Consider the following 16,741-nt stretch of genomic DNA (forward strand, 5'->3'; position numbering starts at 1 on the left):
TTCTAGGAAACTCTTTACACTTCCCAACGTTTTCAGATATTTGCTCATAGAGATTTGATTGATGTACTACTCTCGCTAGCCAAAAAATCCTCAACCAACGCTAGCGAGTGCTCATTCTCCATCGATTGAACGCATGCCAAATTGATTGCCTTGGACATGATCGTCGGATCCTTGAACACCTTCTCCACCGCAATTTCTTGGATCATGTCAGAGCTCCTGAGGCATCCGAGAGCGATGAAGAAACTCCAGGAAGAACTAGATCGTGTTGTAGGGCGAGATCGAGGGGTGGAAGAGAGGAATCTGGCAAATTTATAATACCTAGAAATGGTGATCAAGGAAAGCCTCAAGCTCCACCCGGTTGCCCTGTTTGCTAGTTCCTAGAGAATCCATTGAGGACATTGATGTCGTGCTCGAAGAGGATTGCTATTTCATTCAGAAGAAATCACGAATCATCGCAAAGTGTTGGGCGCTGGGGCGAGATCCGGAGGTGTGGTTGGAGAATGCAGAGGAGTTCTTGCTGGAGGGATTTGTCAACCGTGAGGTAGACCTCCAGGGGCGCCATTTTGAGCTATTGCCATTCAGATTGGGTCGCCAAATTTGTCTCAAAATGCACTTGGGGCTAACGAACATTCGCCTGGTGGTGGCTCAAAAGGCTATAATTTCCAAGGGTGGAAGAGAGGAATCTGGCAAATTTATAATGCCTAGAAATGGTGATCAAGGAAAGCCTCAAGCTCCACCCGGTTGCCCTGTTTGCTAGTTCCTAGAGAATCCATTGAGGACATTGATGTCGTGCTCGAAGAGGATTGCTATTTCATTCAGAAGAAATCACGAATCATCGCAAAGTGTTGGGCGCTGGGGTGAGATCCGGAGGTGTGGTTGGAGAATGCAGAGGAGTTCTTGCTGGAGGGATTTGTCAACTGTGAGGTAGACCTCTAGGGGCGCCATTTTGAGCTATTGCCATTCAGATTGGGTCACCAAATTTGTCTCAAAATGCACTTGGGGCTAACGAACATTCGCCTGGTGGTGGCTCAAAAGGCTACAATTTCCATGGAAAAAATAACATTTTCTATAGAAAATAATGGCTATCAAATAACAAAAGCTGAAAAAAATAACTATTTCCATAAAAAATAATGGCAATCAAACACCAAAAGATTGAAAAATACAACAATTTCTAAGTTAAAAATTAAGTTAATCAAACACATTTAATTGACAATTTCCATGCAAATAATTTCTAGGCAATTCAATTGCCTAGAACTTATTTTCTTTTCATGCAAGTCCCATGCTTGCAATCAAACATGCCCTTAGTCTTTCTAGATTAGGAACTCATAGCCTCATCAAATGACTAAGCGTTACAACAGATGATGCTTTTTTATTTTTTGGTTAAATTGTGAAGACTTTGTTCGCTTTTGACTGGTCAGTTAATGAAATTGATCAAGGGTTTAAGTCACTGTTAGGGGTTCTTGAGGACAAAGCCAGAATTGGATATGAATGCTATATGTTAACATTCACATTAGCTTCAAGAGGTTTGCAACCATAGTCCACAATGTTTAGTTCAAATTCAAAATCATTCAAGCAAGAGACATTTGATTGAATAAAAAAATATTTAAATACATAATATCTTGATAGATTGTAATGCCAACGACAACTATTCATATTACAGCCGTGACATATCACCATCCAAAGGACACAGGACCCTGGTTGAGTTTACGGATTACCTCTTAAATATCTGACCACTTAGATTACCCTATGTTCTCTTTCTCGGCAAGGACTAAGTTTCAAACTAACAGTAGTAGAAAAAGCACCCTAATTAATAACATTAGCATGGGCCAAAAACCTACTGATGTTTATCATGGAATATTCATAACTTGAATGGATTGCAACATATCAGAGACAGCAATGACAAGGTCACCTGATTTGATCATTCCCCTGGCCTTGAGCAAGGAAAAAGTTTTGTTGAGGTTGCTTTCCATATCATCAGAGAAGCTCAGGCGGAACGGGATAAGACCCCACTGCAGGTTCAGACGCCTACGTACGGATGCTGTGGTTGTAAATGCAAAAATTGGGCAGTCAGGTCGGTAACGTGAGAGGAGAGATGCCATATGTCCTGTCTTTGTGTAGACAAAGAGTGCATCCACCTTTAAATTGTTGGCTGAAACCATAATCCAAGTTAATTATCAGCAGTATCTCCATAATAATAATAATAATAACAGAACAAGCATAAAAACAAATCAAAGAAATAAGATCAGAAATAAGGGAGAAAACCCACATTATCTTCCTTGGCAATAAAATGACTAAAGGTCTCCAAAACCTCACCAAGAAGGAAAAGAAGAAGAAGAAAAAATTGGCAATGGCTCCTAGTTATTGGCAGGGTTCTGAGATAGTGAGCATTATTCACATGGGGCACTTGCACATACCACTGAATTGGTATGTGCACATACCCTTCATGATTTCTACAAGCTAATAATGCAAATTTTAAACTCTTGATCCAGTAGAGGACACAGGACCATATTCAAAAATAGAATAAGTTCAATACCAATGTCCTACAAAACCCTTTTAATATCACATCAGAGAACTACATAAGGGAAAACTAACAGCCAACAATTGTAAAATAATAGACTACTGGGCATGGGAGCAAGGATTGTGGCCAAAGTGGTTAAAGTTTCGAAGTGACTAAAGAGAGAGTATCATGAAAATGATAAGGAATGAGCAGAAGCAGCCTACAATTAAAATGGAAAAATAATGGTAATAAACAAAGCAAATGTTTTTCAAGGAAACATATTGCTAGGCTGGGATATTGCAGAAAACAGATAGTTTTACATCTACAAATTTGCAGATTTTACTTCCTTAAAGGAAACGTGTTTAAAGCTGAAGTCACACTCTGCCTTGACCCGGACACAAAAAACATATAAATTGTAGAAAACATGCACCAAATAGGTCCATGCCATATGATTTTACTCAAATACTTGCATCATGGCTTCAGAGATACAATGTAGCTGGCTCATCAATAAGAAAGCCAAAATATTCTCTGGCTCATCAATAAGAAAGCCAAAATATTCTCTTTTCAGAAACCTGAGTAATTGTAGTTTTGTTTTAATTAAGATCATAACTTGAATCCTTAATTTACTAGCAGAGTGAGGATAAAACTTCTCACCCATCTTTGCAGCAGAACTACAGATCTCTTCCGAAATACTGTTGGCAAAAGAAGGTCCCATATCTGGTAGTCCTATAACTTCATGGCGTTTCTCTTCCCTCCACCACCTTTCAATCCTCAAGCTAACACTCCTCAGCACTGCCAATGCTTTCTCAGGGAACTGTCCCATAGCTGACTCACCAGAGAGCATTAAAGCATCTGCACGTTGCCTAACTGCTTCAGAAACATCAGCCACTTCGGCTCTGGTAGGCGTGGGGTATTCAATCATGGATTCAAGCAGCTGAGAGGCAACAATAACAGGCCTATTTAACTTCCTGCACAGCTGGACAATCTTTTGCTGGGTTGCAGGGACCTGTTCCAGTGGAATCTGAGCACCCAGATCCCCTCTCGCAACCATAACTCCATCTGATGCTAGAATGATCTCCTCCAAGTTCTTCAAAGAGTCAATACTCTCTATCTTTGCAATGACTGCAATATCACTGCATCATCACAACAAAATTAAATTTCAAAACTATAGCTCTACTTAGAGCTTGAATGAATAACATGTATCAGTACAAATCAATGTACTCTTTACTTTTTAGGAAAAAGAACACTTATTAAAGCATGCAAAAAGCGAATTAAAAAATAACTTTTTGTGATCTTTTTAAGTCACTTGAGTCAACAATTACGTAATTATTTAGGAAATTGAAAGAGGCCATTCTTGAAAATGGGGAGATCAACAGGTCAGGGCACAATGACTGTAGACAAGATGCATGAGAGATCACGCACTCAAATTCTTGTAGACAACTTCCTCTTTTTTGTCAGTTACAGTTCCTATTCCGTTCCTATTCCTCCCAAAATGGACGGCAGGGGAGGTTGGGGAAGAAAAAATTGAAGTAAAAAAGAACAATATCAAGCATTCTACAATACCTTATGCAGAACATAAAGATAAGAGATCTTACCCATCCGGAGACTGTGCCTTAATATAGCTTTGAAGTTGATTAATCACCTCAGCGGACTTGACAAATGATATTGCAATAAAATCAATCCCCTCTGCAATTCCAAAATCAATGTCCAACCAATCCTGGAAATACAAATTGCTAGAATGTTGGCTAACAGAACTCAAATGTTTTGTAAAACACCTATGCAACGTAGTGTAGATATACATCATAAATGTTCTGAATCATGCATCAATATAAATACTTACAGAATTCTGTATGAACAAACACATGAACATGTACCAAGATAAACTTATTCCAAACTACCCATGCACATTTAAATGAAGATCCCAAGTCATGACATGGACTACCAAGTTTACATGGCTAGATTTGAGGAGATTTTCAATCCCAAAAATTAATTTAATAACAGTGAGAAACATGTTCCAGTGATAGTTTAAGGAAATGATTAAGAGGTGGCACTGTAGACAATCACAGATAACAGTGACAAAATAAATTGGACTGTCGAAGGAGAAGTTAACCAAATATGTATTGAAATGGCTACTGCTATTTAAAATTTAGGGAAAAACTAAACGATTCTAGAAGAGACAAAGAGAAAAGTTCCAAACTAAAAAATAGTCTTGGTGGCGGGAAGAAGATGTACAAGAAAAAAATCAAAACTAAAAGAACTTTTGCTACAGGAATTTTCATGCAAGTTGTAATGAAGAAAATATAACTAAAAGAGTTATTTTTTGCTAAAAAGGAAGCAATGATGGTAGTCAGAGAAGTAAATTCAAAAGCTTACGAAAATTCATACCAATGACTAGACACAAAAAAATATGGGAAACTGATACGAGTTATCTTATAAAAGATATGGCCATAGATCAAAATGATTGGCAAGTTAGAATCAATGTAGCCAACTCCACCTAGTAAGGCTTGACATGTTGTTTTGGGGGTGGTTAATTTATCAAGTTTGAAAAAGAAGACAAGAAATCATGCTAATTTTAAAATAATAATGCACGACCAAATTCTAAGCACTTTTTAAACACTAACCAGACAAACTCAATTAAAATCAGTGAAATATAGATATTTTGTAGCTAACAATAATTGGAAACTGATGCAAATAGGGCTAGTGTGAATAAATTGTGGTAATAACCAAATACTAGATTATTAAACAAAAATTTGAACTGAGAGAAATGAAGAAAAGATCAACCTGTTCATTATGAACAGAGATTGCTCTGCTGATTGTTTTGGTTGTTGACTGTGACTTATTTTCTTTGGGACTGAACTGGCTGCTGTTTTAGGCTGCAACTGGGTCAATGGAAAGACTCTCGGGCTTAGGCTTAGCAAGCTAGGCGTTTGGATTTGAGTGGCTTAAAGAATGGTTGGGTTGTGATGTGGGTTTAAATAACTGGGTTATTGGGCTAAAAATTGGTCAGGTCAATACACAACTCTTTCCAGAGTCCCATCAACTGTGAAAGAAACTTTCCATATCTTCCTCAATTGACTCTGAAAAAGAAAAGCTCCAGGTTTCTCTAATCCTAGGAGATCTAGATACTGGGACTTCTATCGGTGGTTGAAGCAGTTTTGAGATTCATTCTTTTTTAATGTTAATCAATTCCAAGGGGAAGACTTCAGCTCTAAAGGAAGAAAGAGGCACCAATGATGCGGGAGAGTAGGAAAAATTGCAGAAAGTAGGGCAGAAAGAGAAGAGATTAAGAAGAATAAGACGAAGTTTGAAAAGAACAAAACCCAAGAGAGAAAATCAATACCAATGTATTCAATAATCAAAAGCTGAATAAAAAGTTACATCATGAGCCTTATTTATAAACCAAAACTAAATCTAACTACAATATAATTACAAATCTAAATCTGTCATGATTCCAACTAAATCCTATAATATCTATAATCATCCAATAAAAATGAAAACAAATCAAATCCAAGATAACAAAAGAATCCAAATCTAATAAATGTAAATCTAACCTATAAAACCAAAATAGGAAGCAATATCAAAATATTTCTATCCTTATTCTTATCAACCAACCTTGGAGGAAATTGTAGGGAGCATGGCATTACGTTCCCGCACCACACTTCCAGCCCGCCAAACAGTCAGGTTAGCCCGAGGAAGCAAAAGTCCAGGATCAGTACACCGGCACTTGACATCTGGACCAATTTTCTCAATCACCTCAAACCTTACCATTCCACCATCCACTAGGAGTTCATCCCCAACTTTCACATCTGTCGCACCAAAGTTCAGTTAAAAATCTGATGAATTTAGTGTCTGTATGAAATAATACTGAACCAAACATAAAAAAAAAAAAATGACCTTTTTCCATTATTCCATAAAGATCATTAACAACCAGAATATGATTACATCACAACCTTCAGAAAAACCGTCATAGTTCACATGGATAGCACGTTCAGGGCAAGCTGAATCAAGGACTCGAACACTAAAAGTCCATATCTCCCCATCCTGCATGAAAAGAGTAATGACACAAATAAGCTCCATTGGCTATGAACTAGGACTATAATATAAAAGCTGTTACAATTTGTATTAGTATAGCTGTTAATTTCTGTAAAGGGCAGATTTGTCTGTTAGGAAATGTTTTTTATTCTTATGTTTTATGTGTTTAGAATATAACGGAAATATCTCTTAGGTTATTTCCGATTAAGCCTTGTATTTCCTTTATTGCATTTCAATCCTTAAAGTTGTAACCGCCTCTATATTTTATAAATAGTGGCGGATAGGTTCTGTTGAGGAGATGAGAGAATCCTTCTATTGTATTCGCACATAGGAGTTAGCGAATTGTGAGAGAGTGTTTAATTGTGTGAGGAATCAGATCCAAGACTTAACAATTTGGTATCAGAGCCTAGGATTTCACATAATTTTCTTTCAAGATTCATCCAAGAACCCGTTAGATCAGTCTTAGAAACCTTCAAGGAATGGCGATGTCCGGTTCCGCATCTAGATATGATATTGAAAAATTCAATGGCACAAACGATTTTTCTTTATGGAAAATCAAGATGCAAGCCCTCCTCGGAAATCTAGGTTTAAAGGAGGCGTTGAGAGAGGAACCAAGGGATAAAGAAAAATTAGGGGATAGTCCTAAAACCCTCTCGGCAAATCAGAAAGCAGACATAGAAGAGAAGGCTTTTAATACTTTAATCCTTAGTTTAGGAGATAAGGTATTAAGGGAAGTGTCTAAAATGACCACTGCCTTAGAAATATGGAAAAGATTGGACAATCTGTACTTAACAAAAACCTTGTCTAGCAGGCTATATCTAAAGACTAAATTCTTTACATTTAAGATGAAAGAAAAACAAAAGCTGCAAGACCATATAGACGAATTTAATAAACTATGCCTAGATCTAGAAAACATCAATGTTAAATATGATGATGAAGATAGGGCATTAGTTCTATTACATTCTTTGCCTCGGTCATATGAGCATTTTGTTGATATTTTGCAGCATGGCAGAGATAAGTTGTCTTTAGAAGATGTTATAGGAGCCCTAAATTCAAAAGACTTGAGGTATAACCAAGAAGAATGACCCTCCAGTGGAGATGTTCTGACTGCAAGATCTAGGGGTACAAAAAAGGATTCCAAAGGGAAAAATAAATCTAGATCTAAGTCAAGAAATGGGAAGGGTCCAGTTAAGTGTTATCACTGTCAAGAAGAAGGGCATTTTAAGAGAGATTATCCAAAAAGGAAGAAAGATTTCAAGGATAAAAAGGCCTCAGATGGTGGAGTTTCAGTGTGCGAGTTTGGGTATGATAGTTCTGATGCATTAACAGTATCTTAGAACTCAGTGAAGGATATGTGGATCTTGGATTCAGGCTGCTCCTTCTTCCACATGTCACCCAATAGACACTGGTTTGAAAATTTTCAAGAAGCTGATGGGGCTAAGGTTCTTCTTGAAAATGATCATGAGTGTAAGGTTCTAGGTATAGGAGATGTTAGGCTTAAGATGTCTAACAATACCTACTGGACTCTTCAAGGGGTAAGATATATCCCATAGTTAAAAAGAAATTTAATCTCTCTAGGAGCTTTAACTAAATCTGGCCATAGTTTTAAAGGAGAGGGAGAAATTCTTAAGGTATTTCGAGGATCCCTAGTATGCATGAACGAAAACCAGCATAATGGAATTTATATTCTACAAGCATCTGCTTTACATGGGGAAGCAGCGGTGGCTGGCGGTAAGGATGTCTCAATCTCAAGATTATGGCACCTTAGGATGGCTCACATTAGTGAGCTTGGCTTTAAAGAATTAGCAAACCAAGGGATTTTACAAGGAAACCAAGTGGCAGGCTTAGATAAGTGTGAATCATGTATCTATGGAAAGACCACTAAGGTAAAATTCAATAAAACTGCTATTCACTCTTCTAAGGGTCCTCTAGATTACATCCATAGCGACTTATGGGGGCCAGCCCAAACTATTACTTATGGTGGAGCTAGGTATTTTTTGTCCATAATAGATGATTTTTCTAGAATGGTATGGATTTATGTTTTGAAAACAAAAGAGCATACTTTTGAGGCATTTAAAACATGGAAAACCATGATAGAAAATCACAAGGGAAGGAAGATAAAGACCATTAGGACTGACAATGGTCTTGAATTCTGCAACAAGGAGTTTACCGATCTATGCAAAGGAAGTGGGATAGTTAGGCATTTGACTGCCCCAAGAAACCCTAGGCAAAATGGGCTTGCCGAGAGGATGAATAGGACTCTCTTAGAGAGAGTTAGGTGTATGTTGTTTCATGCAAACCTCTCGAAGGCATTTTGGGGAGAAGCAGTAAATACTGCAGCCTATGTGTTAAATAGATCTCCTTCAGCTGCAATAGAATTTAGAACTCCTTATGAAAAATGGACAGGTCACAAACCTAGCCTAAAACACCTAAGGGTATTTGGGTGCATATCATATGCCCATGTAAAACAAGGAAAGCTGGATCCTAGGGCTCAAAAATACATTTTTATAGGATATCCAACTGGGGTAAAAGGGTACAAACAATGGAGTCTAGAACCTGAAAACCAAAAGATCTTAGTTACTAGGGATGTCATCTTTGATGAGAATTCAGTAGCTAAGGGTCTGCATGATAATGGTAGAAATGAGCCATCATCTACAATAGAGAAGGTAGAAATAGGATGGCATGAAGATTCTCCCAGTGCAGAAACATCTAGCTCACAAAGACAGGACTTGGAAAATCAGGTAGACCTAGACTAACCCATAGCTGACCAAGATTTTGACCCTCATGGAGAAAGGAAAGAGGGTTCAAATGCAGAAGATGAGCCTGACTAGCATAGATATAATGTTGCTAGGGATAGATAGAAAAGACAATCCAAACTCCCTAAGAGATATGGCTTTGCAGATCTGGTTTCATATGCTCTTACGAGTGCATCCGAAGTTGCAGGTGATGAACCTCAATCTTATGAGGAAGCAATAGCCTCTAAGGACTCAAGTAAGTGGATTAAGGCTATGGAATCAGAAATAAACTCTCTAAGGAAAAATCAAACCTGGACTTTAGTTGATAGACCTAAGAAGTAGAGAATAGTGGGCTGTAAATGGCTTTATAAAATAAAGGAAGGAGCTGGGAGTGAGCCTAAGCCTAGATATAAAGCTAGGTTGGTTGCAAGAGGGTTTACTCAGGTTGAGGGAATTGATTATAATGAGGTATTTTCCCCTGTTGTAAAGCACACCTCAATAAGAATGCTTCTAGCCATAACTGCTCACATGGATTTGTGTTTAGAACAAATGGATGTTACTACTGCTTTCTTACATGGAGAATTAGATGAAAAGATTCTCATGGAGCAGCCAAAGGGGTTCAAATCTAAAGGGAAAATAGAATAAGTATGCCTTCTTAGGAAATCCCTATATGGGCTTAAACAATCCCCTCGCCAATGGTATAAAAGATTTGATACTTTTATGATTGATCATGGGTTTGTAAGAAGTTCATATGATTGCTGTGTATATTTTAAGAAAATATCTAACAGCATATTCTTGTATCTTTTATTATATGTTGATGATATGTTGATTGCAAGTCAATCAAGGGAAGAAATCCAGCAGTTAAAACTGGAATTAAAATCAGCATTTGAAATGAAAGATCTAGGAGAAGCAAGAAAGATATTGGGAATTGAAATTAAGAGGGATAGAAAGGTTAGAACCCTAGGTTTATCGCAAGAGAATTACTTAAGAAAATTAATTCAAAGGTTTGGTATGGCTGAATCAAAGGCTGTCAGCACTCCGTTTGCTCAGCACTTTAAACTTTCAGCAAGTCAATCTCCTATAAATGAGGATGATAAGGCAAAAATGAGGAATGTCCTATACTCTAGTGCAGTAGGAAGTTTGATGTACAGCATGGTCTGTACTCGGCCAGATCTTGCCCATGCCATTGTCATGACCCAAGATTCCATAGAAAGGCATTATAGTAATAGATTTAGCAAGTTGTTAGGAGATATTTTGTAATGCTGTTACAGTACATGGATGCTGTTATTTTTGTTAGAGGAAGTCTATATAAGGCTGTTGGTAGGAGAAGGGAAGGAGATTATTGAATGAATGAAAATCTGATTTCTATTTCTCTCTTAATTCTCCTTTCCCTCTCCCGTCTCTCCCTCTCGTTCTTCTGTTTCTTCCCCCTTCTTCTTCTGATTTTTCCCCTCATTCTTCTCATTTCCTCCCCCAAACCAGGCAATGCTTAGTTCTAAACCTATCAGATCCTTCCGATTTCCGATCTAATCCTAGATTAAACCCTAGGTTCGTGACAATTAGTATCAGAGCAGTCCATCCTTGGCTGTGGTCTTGATTCGAGTTCCGACGGTGATTATCGGCTGTTGATAGGTGATTGTTTTCAATTCAATTCGGAGGATATTAAGATCGGTAGTGAACGAGAGGGAGCAAAGCAGTTTTCGCCAACTACATCAATTAATCCTAAGCAGTTTGAAATTGAAAGGTGGAGTAGTGTCAGGAGGTGACGGCCACGATTCTCAGCAACCCAGGCGAATTCAAGGAACTACCATCGGCTAGTGGTCCTCGGCTCAGGAGGTAGCGACTGGCACAGGAGTTCCAAGCGATCGCGGTTGTGTAGCGGGTTTCTGGCGATCGTGGTGTGATCGGTGATTGGGTAGAACTTGAGGAAGGAAGCGTTGATTCATCACTGGTTGGGTTATCACTGGCAAGAGGTTCGCGACTGTTGCAAGTCAAAAACAGCAGAGGAGCAGGTTCCGTAATCCACTGCGACTTGAATATTGGAGGCAACGCTCCTCGGGGAAGAAGCAACGACTGAAGCCAGAATCAAACTTGGATTTGGAAGGCGTAGCCGAGTAGAGCAAACTTGGATTTGAAAAGCAAAACTGAGCAAAGTCACTTCGGCTCAGAATTGAAGACGAGGTAGGCTAGGAGAGGTCCGCAGTAATACCGAGTTGAATTTGGAGGCAATTCATAGTGGTGCATCGGTAGTTTCGTGGCTGGAAACGTTGCTAATCTCAGCCTAGATTTGAAGACGTGTGAAGGTGAAGCATACCTCGGCTCTGGCTGTTTGATCTTCAAGAGAACTAACCAGAGCAAGGTCCTTGGCCGTGATTTATGACAAGCTAGGCGAACTCTCTAACCGCGACCACTCTCTACTATGTTCCCGTGATCAAATTCCTGCTGGATTTTGAAATTGGATTCAGACGCACTAGGAGTTCCAGTTGATCAGAACTTGCAGGCGAAATCAACCTCCTTGATTCCGACGAAGGGATTCTTGGCTAATTGGCCTTGAGGCAGTTGATTATCCAACTGCTGTGATGCTGATTGTGATTTTCGGGTGAGAGTCAGATGCTTTAGAAGGCTGATCAAGTTGCTATAAGTGTGCAATTTGTTCTGCTGTTACAATAGATTTGATCTTGAAGCATAATAGTGGCTACAATTTGCCATTTATTGGATCAATTTTAGAGGTGATTGGGTGAGGCAGTTACAGAAGGTAATTAAGATGGAAAGAGCTGCTGTTTCTTGGCCTATTGCTTTTCCAGCCAGTGAGATTTTGGCCAGGAGGAGTAGTGCTCGAAGGAGTCCCATGGAGTCTCAATTGCAACTCAAGAATGCTTCATTTTCTGCTGAAAGGGAGCCTCAATGGCAGCCAAAGAAGGCTACATTTTCAGTGGGCAGCAACAGGGACAAACGAACAAGCAATGGGATTCATGAAGAGTGCAAGGAATTTGGTCGAATGTTTCGCGAGAAGTTGCAAGAGTTTGCAATGATACTATCTAAGGAGTATCATTACAGTTTTCCCGCCGAATACTTTGATGACTATCATGGAAGTTTCAACAAAGAGGAGTTTCTTAAAATAGAGAAGCCGAAGAAAGAAAAAAGTGAGGAAAAGGAATTGGAGGAAAGCAATCAATCAATTGACAGCCTCTCAAGCACTCTTACTAGTGCTAAGACACTTGGCCAGGTGTCAATCAATGAGCAATCGTTGGCTGGAAGTGAAGTTGCAGCATCTCCTGATGTTAATGCTCACAAACAGCCTTGGTATGAGTATTCAAGGAAAGAATACAAACCTCCATTGCTGCATTTTGAGGCTGTTGTTGATATTTCTGCAGCAAAACATGGTTGTGGGTTGAATGGGGATATAGTAACAGCAACAATGGCTGTAGATCTTCCCTTCTTACTTGTATTGGACGGTGATGAAGTTTTCTCTACTGAAATTCTGGGCCAATTTATGCTTGGATTTGATCTTGTAAACCTAATAACGAAGAAGAAGAAGCCTAGAAGGAGGAAGAAGGAAAGAAGGATGAACCAGATGGAAAAGGCTGGAATTGGATGAAGAGCTATGGCTACTTGTTGCAAGTTCTTGGGGACAAGAACTCTCTTAAGGAGGGGGGAATTGTCATGACCCAAGATTCCATAGAAGGGCATTGTAATAGATTTAGCAAGTTGTTAGGAGATATTTTGTAATGCTGTTACAGCACATGGATGCTGTTATTTTTGTTAGAGGAAGCCTATATAAGGTTGTTGGTAGGAGAAGGGAAGGAGATTATTGAATGAATGAAAATCTGATTTCTATTTCTCTCTTAATTCTCCTTTCCCTCTCCCGTCTCTCCCTCTCGTTCTTCTGTTTCTTCCCCCTTCTTCTTCTGATTTTTTCCCTCATTCTTCTCATTTCCTCCCCCAAACCAGGCAATGCTTAGTTCTAAACCTATCGGATCCTTCCGATTTCTGATCTAATCCTAGATTAAACCCTAGGTTCGTGACAGCCATGAGTGTAGTTAGCCGATTTATGGCAAACCCAGGGAAGTCTCATTGGAGTGTTGTCAAGTGGATGTTTAAATACCTAAGAGGATCATTAGGTATTGGTTTAGTTTATGGTGGAGCAGGGAAAGAATTAGAAGCTAAGATTCTAGGATACTCCGATGCAGATTATGCAGCGGATCAAGATAGGAGGAGGTCAACCACTGGCTATGTTTTCAAGGTTTGGAATGCCACAGTTAGCTGGAAGGCTGGTCTACAACATGTTGTAGCTTTATCCACTACTGAGGTAGAGTATATTGCCCTAGCAGAGGCAATAAAGGAGGCCATGTGGTTGAAAGGGCTTCTAGGGGAATTGCTAGGTAGGGAGATAGATACAACCCTAAGATGTGATAGCCAAAGTGCCATTCACCTAGCTAAAAACCAAGCTCATCATGAACGCACAAAACATATTGATGTTCGTTTGCATTTTATCAGGGAAATTCTTGACAGGAATCTGCTGAAGCTGGAAAAGGTAGCAGGAGAGGAAAACGCAGCAGATATGTTCACCAAGACTGTTCCAGCAGCCAAGATGAAGCATTGCATGGAGCTATTTAATGTAGCTTGAAGGAGTCTAAGCTCTTAAGCTTAGGAGGAAGCCAGAAGATGGAAGAAAAGGAAGTTGTAGCAGAATCTGGAAGATTGAAGTCTTAAAGCTAAACTAATCAAATTGGTGGAGAAATTGTTAGAATTTGTATTAGTATAGCTGTTAATTTCTGTAAAGGGCAGATTTGTCTGTTAGGAAATGTTTTTTATTCTTATGTTTTATGTGTTTAGAATATAATGGAAATATCTCTTAGGTTATTTCCGATTAAGCCTTGTATTTCCTTTATTGCATTTCAGTCCTTAAAGTTGTAACCGCCTCTATCTTTTATAAATAGTGGCGGATAGGTTCTGTTGAGGAGATGAGAGAATCCTTCTATTGTATTCGCACATAGGAGTTGGCGAATTGTGAGAGAGTGTTTAATTGTGTGAGGAATCAGATCCAAGACTCAACAAAAGCTTTCTCAAGTACAAGGATAAATGTGAATAATAAATAAGGTAAGTTGTGTGACAAATTAAATAAATGAGTAAATTAATCTCAATGAAAATTTTGGAAAGATCCAGACATTCTTTTCAGTTAGCAAAGTTAAGATGACAACTTGGGCAGACACCTGCTTAAGTAGGTGTTCATAAGTACAAAACAACAATTAGAAACTACACTCAACTTGACATCTTCAACGCCACTTTTTTTTTTCTTTTTTTCTGAGATCCATCAAATTGCACTGGCAAGGAAAACAAGTCAAAGAAAAAGCAAAGTTTTGTTACATATTGACCATACCTTCTTAACTCAAGAATAATAAACATTTCCCTAACTGAATGAGCATTGTAGGAGATAAATTACTGAATAGGAAGAAAGAAGAGAAAAAAAATCATCATCCGAGCAGAAAATGGTGAAGCTAGATTGTTCTTGTGATTTTGAGATTCCCTATTGATAAACCCAAAAGCCTACTTCAAATCCTGAAAGCAAAAGTTTGGAGGGTGGGGAAGCAATTTGATCAGCTAAAACGGACAGTTGCACTGGTCATGCTAGCTACAATATGTTCCAGAAAATGTGACCTCCATCAAAGTATGAAGTATTCATTAATAATTAGAACCAAGCCAGCTGCCCTCTCTTTTTTCCTATGGAACTTCCAACAAGACTTCATAAACAAAAAAGGAGTCCCTTGACTAATTAGATTTCAAACAGATTAAAGGAAAAACAAAGGTTGAATATGCACTGAAGTCATGTCACATCTCATTGTACAACAGGTGTATCGTATTTGGATTCACAACACACTTCAGACTTGGACCCAATACATTTTCATCAAACAAAAACAGCAGCTGAGTCCATTGTAACGGATAAAGTCTATCACAAAAAATATATTGGTACTACTCTAGGACATTGTACCTCCTTAACTCCAGAAAGCAACTTCACTTGATGTGCACTTATGGTAAGAAATAGCCTTTCAACTTCCAGTCTCAAACCCTCATAATTAAGATCCTTATAGATTCGCAATCAACTTGTTATATATTTTTGTGATTGGACTATCAGATTGTCAGTAACCTTGATATATTTTGCTACTTGGCTGGTCAATGACATCAGTGGGTGAAGAAGGAAAAACAGAACACAAATTTCTATCCTGCTGCCAGTTGGATGGCATTAACTTGCACAACAGACCTTCTGCGCCAAAAAAACCAAGCATGATGAAAGAATATAAACAGTGACTTCCTAACGAAAAATATGTACCATAGACTACGTCTCCCAAGTGATGGACTGGTGATGTTGTGAGACCAGCAAAATGGTATGTTCTTCAGATGACTACTACAATCTTTCATCAAACCAGACAAAAAACACAACCAGATAGCACAAGAAAGCAATAAGTATTTGTCCAATTAAATATGTATCAGAAAGTAGAAACAAGGAGAAGATAAAATCACCTAGTCATGAGCATTTGATAGTTCAAATGATTCAAAAACTAACTTTTATTCACAATTGAAACAACAAAACTGTAACTGAAAGCAAACGATATTAGCACAAATCAACCAAATTAAATGAATATACCTCGGCTTTTGCTGAAGGAGCACCACCGAGATCGCCCATGTGAATCTCACTGCCTTCAGTGTCCATCATGATTGCAACAGCATAGCCTTTCTCTTCATTCAACCTTCTCACCCGCTGGATCACCCTCCGGTGCCAGTCGCGCGTGCCGTGGCACATGTTGATTCGCGCCACATTCATCCCGCCCACGGCCAACGCCTCCAGCTGCTCGAATCCACACGTCGCTGGCCCAATCGTGCAGACCAGCTTCGTCCGCCGCGTGCTCCGGAATCCGTTTTCCTTCAGCTCCGCCTCCGTTACCGTATCCACCTCGATCGAGCTCGAATCCGCCGACCACCACTTGTAATCCGGCAACGCTCCACCGCCCTTGCCGTTAACCGACGAAAGCACCGACGACTGTGCATCGAGGTCGGAACACGACGCCGCGATCGATCTTCTCACTAGTTTGACCGGAAAAGGAGGACTAAAGGCAGACAAATAGGGTTTTGAGTGGGAGTGCTTTGCAAATGTGAAGTTCGGCGAACTGTAAGTAGAAGTTAAGAAATTAAGAGACTGAGACATTCCTGCCGAGAAATTTGACGAATCTCCGATTTCCGGCGATCGGAGATACGTAAACAAAAGAGAATTTCGCAGAACAGGAGGATTTGAATTAGAATTTAGAGGAGGTAACCGGAGACGAAGAGAGACGGTGAAGTGGTGACAGAGCCCGTTTGGACCTCACCTAAATACCGATAAGATCCTGTTGAGGTACTTTTCATGGGAAATTTGCAGAAATAGGACTGGCGTGATTGAACTCCTGAAAATATGACTCTTAATTTTTTTTTATAAAATTAAGAT

The 16,741-nt window shown here is 39.1% G+C and overlaps 1 protein-coding gene across 1 annotated transcript; it reads right to left on the reverse strand.

Annotated features, from left to right (window-relative positions):
• Nucleotides 1–1,592: 1,592 nt before the first annotated feature.
• On the reverse strand, nt 1,593–16,663 carry LOC127800083 (pyruvate kinase isozyme A, chloroplastic-like). The gene is made up of 6 exons (XM_052334505.1): nt 15,908–16,663; nt 6,448–6,538; nt 6,110–6,303; nt 4,093–4,214; nt 3,152–3,630; nt 1,593–2,149 (listed from the first exon to the last, which is right to left on the reverse strand). The coding sequence occupies exons 1-6, from the start codon at nt 16,463–16,465 to the stop codon at nt 1,848–1,850; spliced, it is 1,746 nt and encodes a 581-aa protein (XP_052190465.1). The 5' UTR covers nt 16,466–16,663; the 3' UTR covers nt 1,593–1,847.
• Nucleotides 16,664–16,741: the final 78 nt, after the last annotated feature.

The sequence above is a fragment of the Diospyros lotus genome, chromosome 4, assembly GCF_014633365.1.
Source record: "Diospyros lotus cultivar Yz01 chromosome 4, ASM1463336v1, whole genome shotgun sequence".
Taxonomy (NCBI): Eukaryota; Viridiplantae; Streptophyta; class Magnoliopsida; order Ericales; family Ebenaceae; genus Diospyros; species Diospyros lotus.